The sequence below is a fragment of the Plodia interpunctella genome, chromosome 17 (genome assembly GCF_027563975.2).
Source record: "Plodia interpunctella isolate USDA-ARS_2022_Savannah chromosome 17, ilPloInte3.2, whole genome shotgun sequence".
Classification (NCBI taxonomy): Eukaryota; Metazoa; Arthropoda; class Insecta; order Lepidoptera; family Pyralidae; genus Plodia; species Plodia interpunctella.
This window is the reverse complement of record NC_071310.1, coordinates 4,563,932-4,572,465: the sequence shown is the minus strand read 5'-3', so window position 1 is coordinate 4,572,465 and position 8,534 is coordinate 4,563,932. Positions and strand designations below refer to the sequence as shown.

Genomic DNA, 8,534 nt, shown 5'->3' with positions numbered 1-8,534 from the left:
CCCACGTTTAGAACGAAACCGGGAATACATTTAGAAGAAAAGAAAATTGCACGTACCGAACCAGGATATATTTCTATAATTTTTATAATTTCCTTACGCATCAAGTCACCACTCTTGCCCATATGCCAACAGCAAACACTCTCAAACTTAATGGGTTAATATTGATGCGTGGTTCGGGCGTTTCCCTACTTTAACCCTTTGAAGCTGGCAAGGTTAGGCTGTCGGACAGGCATAAGGCCGCCCCTTTAGTTGCCAACTTTGAATGGCAACTAAGGTAAGTTAATCTATCCGTAAAACTTCCAACATGTGATTAATAATTCCACGAAACTCGATCTCGGTGACCGTTTATGTGATTTTGTTCGTAAATAATAAATTTGGGTTCTCTTTAGCTGGCCGCCGCACCATTTTGGTTCAAATATGTTTAACTTGAATTTTAGCTGATAAATGCCAGCATCGCATTATAAAGCGTATTAAATGACTAGCTGATTTCGACATGATTAATTTCATTGTCTAATTCATTTCGTTACTCTTTCTACTACCTTATATTTATATTTATTAATTTAGTAATATAAATTTTTATTAATTTTTAAATGAATTTAAAATTTTATTTTCAAATCAGACCTTCATAATATAATAAAAACTAAATAAAATATGCTCAATTAAACTTATTAAAAATAAACTATATAGATTAGATATGGACAAATCACACAGATTGATAGGAGGTACGATACGTTAATCGACAAGGGTTAGAAGAAATACTGTTCAACAGAAACAAATTCAACACAAATTGGTACTTACAATTTTTTTATCATAAATCCAATTATGTCTCGACAACAGTTAAAGCCTTGTTAAAACACATTGTAATTCATTACTCGCGACATCGAAAACCCGCCGCAGATATGGGGAATATATGTCTCCCGATTGAGGTAATTGAAAGCTTAAAGGAATTTATTTTCAATTTACAATGATATGAGGTTTCCCACAGGTGAAATGTGTCGATAGCGATATAATACCGGGAAATGGTGAAGGTCGGTCTGTATTACTTTTTTGAATAACTTTGAACATGCCTATGAACCGAAAGATCCCAGGCTCGAATCCTACTCATGTCGCATGAATTTGTATACCAATCTGACTCGGGTATAGTAGTTTTCATATGTCACCACTCTCTTCCGGTGAATAAAAACGTTGGAAACCTGCACACTGGCTGAATATTTAGTTTACAGAACCATGTGAAATGTGGAGAAAACATATATGTAAGTATTACAACACAAACATATGTATGTATGTAAACAAGTAGGAAAGCGGACGTTAGACTCCCATCCTCAATGGCGGGAAAAGCAACCGGGAAAACGCTAAGACACAAAAAAACAATCTAGTATCTTGATTGACATAAGAAATATACAAAAATAAAACACCAAAGGCACACATATGATTAAAAGAAAGATTAATCCTATTATTTAACTTACGTTAAATGTTTAGTCACTATCGAACTTTATTATTTGACATTGACAGAACGAGACAAAACATTTGATTGGGTAGTAGGTACTATAGCTTAGTTCCACATAGGATCGTTACTGTTGTCTCCAACTAAACAGTGACTTTTATTACCGTTATATTCGTTTCAATTGCTTCAAATTCTCAACTTAAATCCTTGAATCCACGGAGCAAGTGTGAAATTCGTCTTCGGGTCATGTATTTCAATTCCCGCGCTACCGTAAACTTTAGTGCACAGTCATGCTCGGAATATCCACAATGCGAAACAAAGAGGATGACTTGACAGTAGTATGACCATTTAATCAGATGACAAAGCAAGCATGCTCCTGGGATGATAGAAACGTGTATCTTCTTTTTAATTTGATCTTATGGGCGATGCGTCATGAAAAGGTTTTTGTTTTCAAATTCGACTGGTCTGGAGGTATATTTATACTAAAATTACAAATACGAAAGTCTCTCTATCATGTTTTCTATGTATGTCATGTATCTAAATCAATGGGCTGTTTTTGAAATGAAATTTGGAATAGATATATTTAGTACCTATATAAGTAAAAATGAGGAAGAAGAAGAAATCGGGAAAACGCTCAGATGAGAGAAAGAGAGAGAGAAAGATAGAAAAAAACTAAGGTACCTCCGACAACACCACCACAATCAATACAAATAGCACCAGTTAATGTATTTCAGGTACTATTCCAAAAGTAATCAAAATATGTATAGTATGTAAAATTTATTGACTGGGGCTCTACACGGAACCGTTTGGTGATATTACAATATGTGCGCAGTATGGCATACCTCGTGTACCATCTTACGGTAAGCCTATAATGGCACATTAATAGATTCTAAATTATGCATTTATATTTAAAAGGGATTCACAAAGATTCTAGAGATTCATTAATTAGTAAATTGTATTATTACTCATAATACGAGTATCTATTTATGTTGTTTTTTTTAAGACAATGTGGTAATATAATTGGCTATTTTCCGTCCAGTAAATTATTTCTAATGTCAAAAATAAAATTTTATAATTAGCTTGTATGACAGCAATGTATTGTGACGTTAAAAAGCATTTCTAGTATACTTTAACGATACCGAAAAATTAGTAAATCTTGTATTCAATAAAACTGGATCAATTAAACTGGCATTTATTGTATTTAGTTATTTAAATACATTAAAACGCTATTCAAGTAGCAAAATTTCCATATATATTATTCGGGACTTACATTTCACAAGGACAAAATTCAGTAAACAACAAAAGGAAAAGATTAAATTTGGATTTAATGCCTCTTTGTTGCACTTCACAAACATAGAATTATCAGTAAAAAAACACTTTATTATCCACACTTTATTCCTCAAAATATTCTTCTTGCTCCATACCAAAAATCATGATGTCGTTTTTGTTTCTTCAAGATAAAATAAAAATTAACTTTTTGCCGATTTGTAAAAACTACTGCACGGATTTTCATGCGGTTATCACCAATAGATAGTATAGTTGAGTAAGTTTTAGGAGTATAGTTTATTATGTTTTTACTCGAGCAAAGTTGGGACGGGCAATTAGTTGCAAATAATTATTTCATTGGCATTCAAGTTCCAATTTTAAAATTGTATCAATTATTTCAAATGTAACTCCGTAGTATCCGGAATATTGATTTGGTGTTCGCTTTCTTGTATACAAAATATAGAAACGACGGCGCTTTATATTCTTCGATATTATGTTTCTAAAAGCTTATCAAAGAAAAAGCTTCAAAGACATAAAGCCCCATACATAAAAGTACATGTGTGGGTTGCTACGTATGTAAAATTGAGATGTCAGTAACAAAAGTATGATTAAGCCGGTTGTTTTTAGAACAAATTCGATTAATAATAATAATAATATATCTTTATTTCTCTCCACAAACAAGATTGCTTAATACTAGTTGACAATATTGAGGTACAATTGAACAACTTGAGTTTGTGGGAGCTGACGCTTGTACTAGGTATAAACCTGTCCTACAAGTCATCAGGCCCCGCCTCTTAATTAGTGAAAAAATATTGAAAGTACCCAACTAAAAACAGTGCTAATACAATATTGAAGTTCCTAAACTAGAAAATATAATAATAGTAGATTGTGAATGCTTATGTAACGCTGTTATGTAACGCTAAGTAGGCAGTTTACTTGAAAGGGGCGTGAGATGTCATGTATTGGTGTCAATTTAAATGTAGATGTGAGATTACGATTTCAGAAAGTATTTAAGTGTTACAATTATTTACTGATTTTTATTGTAAAACTTGAAGTAAATTTTCTGTCTCTTCATAATTAAGTTTTTGTAACCATTCCACCAAAATATATTTAATTTTGAAGGTGTTTAAGTGGTGGATAGATAGCGATTTGTGAAGCTTATTGTATAAGTAAGGCCCTAGAAAACACAGAAATCTGTGACTAAATTTAGTGTTAAAAAGTTTTGATTTTGCTACTAGATGGTTGCGTCTAACATTTTCGCCAATGAGGGGAGTCAAAGAATGTTGCTTATTTACGGTATGAAGTATAAACAGTTGCCGCACAGTCAATAACTTAGTGACTTTGTAAAGCTCTTCTGTTGAGAATTGAAATGGCTTAAACCATGAAACCTTAAGTATAGCTCTTTGTGCTCTTTCAACTCGTAAGAAGTACGTTTTTGCAGCTCCGCCCCATGAGATGATGCAGTACGTCAATATTGATTGGCATAACGCGAAGTAAACCATTTTTATGGTGTCAACATCTGCAACGTGCCTTAACTGTTTAAAAATATAAATGAGCTTACGTACCCGAGAAGATAAAATAACTATGTGTTGTTTAAAATTTAAATTTTTATCTATGATTATCCCGAGATATTTTATGCTATTTGTGTGTTCGATAGTGTAGCTTGATTGTGAATCATTGGCAAATAATTTAAGATCGAGGTTCCTTAGATGACTAGAATCTTGGATGGAGAATTGAATATACTTAGTTTTTTCTAAATTAAGAGTAAGTAAATTGTTGTTTAACCAGTTCCGGACTATATTGAAACCCACCTGTGCAGAACTATATGTGTCTGTCCAGGATATTCCAGTAAACAAAAGTACTGTGTCATCGGCGTAAGTGATGATCCTGCCATTCTGAAGGAGTAAATTGCAAAGATCATTTATGTAAGCGAGGAAAAGAGTAGGTCCCAGTATACTACCCTGGGGGACTCCAAAAGTAACGGGTTCGTCCACGCTTACATAAGAGCCAATCTTAACTCGTTGTGTTCGCCCTGACAGGTAACTCTCAAATATAGCCAATTGAGCTCCTCTGATTCCCATGGCCTCCAGTTTCTGCAGGAGCAGGGGAATCGAAACCGTATCAAAAGCCTTTGCTAGATCCAAAAATAGACCTATGCACTTAGAACCACGGTCCAAATGCTCGACAACATGATTTATAAGTTCATTAACAGCCTCACTAGTTGATTTTTTGCTACGAAAGCCGTACTGATTCGCTGATAGGAGATTATTTGTTTCAAAGAATGTCATGAGCCTGTTATTAAGGATCCGTTCCAGAATTTTTGAAAAAGCGGAAAGAATGGAAATCGGTCTATAGTTATCAATACGGTCTCGATCCCCTGTTTTGTGAATAGGGATAATTACGGGTCTCTTAAGATAATCTGGGAAAATACCTGAAGCTATACACAGATTAAATATGTAAGTCAAAGGAGGGATTAATATATTTTTGTGGGTTTGTATAAATTTGCATGATATGTTATCCCATCCAGGTGCACTATCGGGTTTTAACGAGTTGATTAGCCGTTCTACTTCATTTTCATCTGTATTTAGTAATACAAATGAGTTGGGGCTAGTAGGAAGGTAATTGGGGCTCATCTGGAAATTTGGATCTGGTGTAATTTTAGCTGCTAATTCTTTACCAATATTGGCGAAAAATCGGTTCACTTGATCAACAGAACATTGTGGTGATTCATTAAGGTTAAGTAAATCAGTCTGCAAAGGTTGCTTTTTGTTCAAATTTGTAATTTCTTTGATTGCTTGCCATGTCTTTTTATTATTATTTTTAGCTTTTTGTAACTGTTCTTTTTCATATTCCCTTCTAATTCTTTTTAAAAGGCTATTTAAATAATTACGATATCTTTTGTATACTAGTTTTACTGTCTCATCGTGTGGTTTTTTTCTCATTTTTTTATGTAAGTAATCTCTGTGCCTCATACACCGTAATAACCCCGGAGTGATCCATGGTTTGATTGTTTTACGCTTTCTAGATGGTTTATATGTAACACTGGATAAAGCTATAGCTTGGATTAGATGGTCAATTAAATATTGAATGGCAGTATTAGGATTTGTACAAGTGTAAATAGGACTAAAATCAATATTTTTTACAGCCTCCTCCAATTTAACTTCGTCAATTTTGGTGATTTTCTGCTTGATTACTGTTTTTTTTGTCGAAAGCGATACAATAACAGTGTAATGATCAGTGAGGGTAGTTTCTAGAACTAGACATTTTGCTCTCATGGATGTTTTTAGGATTGCATGGTCATAACAAGTTGCACCATGCGTCGGAAAATAGTGGCCAGGGAAAAGACCATGATGAGCTATAAGATCCAGATAATCTAATGCCTGAGAGTTTTCACGCCCCGGAGTTATATCGATATTAATGTCACCCATGATATAAATATTTTTAAACCCTGCGAGTCCCAAAAGAACTTGATCTAGGGCGTTAAGGAAGTTTGTGACATTAGAGAAAGCAAAAGGCCTATATATTGCTAAGATAGCTGTTTCACTTCCTATTTTAATGACTAAGCAATTTGCTTCTGGAACTTGCGGTTCATGTACAGTGATATTAGTATAAGAGGAATTTACATACACAACGACTCCATCATTTTGGTTGTAAGTGTGTGATGAGGCAAAAAGATTATACCCACACAAAGATGGTAGATTTGGATTACACGATAGCCAGCATTCTGATAGAATTATGATATCACAATGTATCCCTATTCTGTTCAATAAGACCTGGAGACCAGGCATATTTGCATTAATGCTCCGTAAATTTTGGGCTAAAATGTTAATGGTATTTTTTGAGTTCTGAATATATTTCGTACAGTCTTCAGGTCCACAAATATGTGACTCGCACAAGGACACACTGTCCATATCATTTAAAATATCGTTTATGGCAGCAAATGTAAAGCATTGAAATATAAGGACTCTGTCAGGGAGATATGTTGTGTACAAAAGTAGTATATCCAAAGGCAAGCAATCAAGGGAGATTTTCTAAGTGAGTTCAGCGCAGTAAAGCTATCTATGTCTACTTGTAAGATAATGTGTTGGGTTTGTACATGACATATTGTTAAAGGTTTAAATAGAAAATGTAATAAATGCATGCAATAAATAAGCAATAAATATATCTCAAAACAAAAATTTGCTGCGTGAATGTTCATTAAATCCTGTAGGCCTAGTCATTTGTCAGTTTTTGGGAAATCTTCCTCTGAGTTGATCCTAATTATCGGGCCATTTTCTCTTTTTCTAAGTTGGACTGTTCCATTTGAAGTCCAGCAAAACTGATAATCATTTATCTTAGCATACTCTCTGGCGAGATAATACAGTCTCTTGGCCTTGAAGGTTAATGCTTCACTTACATAAATAGGTCTATCGGGGCAAGACATTTTTAAAATGGTCGTGTTCAATTTATTGTTTCCATTTTGTCTGTTATAGCTTTTTATGGAACTAAGTAATTTATCTTTTTTGAGGAGCGTTGTAAATTCTACCACAATGGGCTTTGCAGACTCTTGCTTTGAGCTTAATCGATAAATATCCTTGATTTCTTCAGATTTTATCTGCACGTCCACAGCCTCGCCTATTATTTGTGCAGTTTTACACAAATCCTCTTTTGTTTCATTGGGATTTATTTTAGGAATGTTACGAATCTCAACAGCACAAAGGCGGGCTTTTCTTTCAAGGTGTTCAATTTTTGCTTCAAGGCCTTGTATGTGGCTCTGTGAGTTCTTTGAGTCAGCTTCCAGCTTTGAGACTTTGAGAATTATCTCGTCATATTTTTGACTTAAGAAGTCAAGCGAATTCGCTATCTCCAAGTTTTTTTCTTTAATTTCATTCAGGGTACTTTGAAGGTATGCGTATTTTTGATTCTGTGACTCCTCAAACGTTACAAACATATTCTTCATTTCTTGCATGAAGTCCCTCATGCTGCTTTCCTCTTCACTGACAAATTTGCGTTTCGGTCTAACAGTCACATTTTCATGTTTATTTAAGGCCGAGTCCGACCCCGAAAAGTGAGGTGGGAGCCTAGGCGCGAATAGCGTTGTTGGGGGTTGAGAAGTTGTAGCTGCATCAATTATCACAGGATTTGGATGCATACTGATTTCTGCTTTGGAAGACTGCAGGGTACTGCGGTCATCGTGCAGCAGCGCAGACATGACCGTCGCCTCAGGCCGTGGAAGTGGGGACGAATTTGTTGGAGTTTGCGGGGGCGTGCGCTTCAGAGGCATCTTGAATTGAATAAATCTTGGTGCCAGAAAAAAGTAATAAACTAAGTCAGATGTTATTATTGCCGTGTGATATAAGCGTATAGTTGATATTATGATATAAGCATATAGTGTTATTATAGTCACCAGTAGCATAAAATAATAGGAAAAAATATTATGTGATACGCTCATCCAACAAAAATTTGCATGCGCAAATGTCGATCGTACTGACTCCAGTTTAAGTTTGCCTTTGGTTGCGATGATTTACGCGCGGTGACCATAAACGCAGCACTCCAGTTTAATCCGCCCTTAGTTCCAATATACTCGAGTGACGTAGTCGTCGTCGCCGCGTCGACCGGCCGCCGGTAGCACTCAAGTGGGTAGGTAGCAGATGCGATGCGGATGATACACGCAAAATGATGTTGAGATATTTCACTTACTTCGTAATGGCTCGGACTCGTACAATATAACCACAAATATCGCCGGAAAACTTTGAAATACGCCACCAAACCAGTTGACCTTCAGGAAAAATAGTTTTATACTTCCAATTAATTATTTCTCTGATGTGAAATATTGCAAAAATCC

General features: G+C 35.1%; 1 protein-coding gene across 1 annotated transcript; it reads right to left on the bottom strand.

Annotated features, from left to right (window-relative positions):
• Positions 1-6,926: 6,926 nt before the first annotated feature.
• On the bottom strand, positions 6,927-7,973 carry LOC128677315 (uncharacterized). The gene has a single exon (XM_053758063.1). It carries the CDS (start codon positions 7,971-7,973, stop codon positions 6,927-6,929), a length of 1,047 nt encoding a protein of 348 aa, XP_053614038.1.
• Between the last annotated feature and the right edge of the window lie 561 nt (positions 7,974-8,534).

Excerpts from the sequence above, each read along its gene's own strand:
- LOC128677315 (XM_053758063.1), bottom strand. The coding sequence starts at position 7,973 with ATGCCTCTGAAGCGCACGCCCCCGCAAACTCCAACAAATTCGTCCCCA.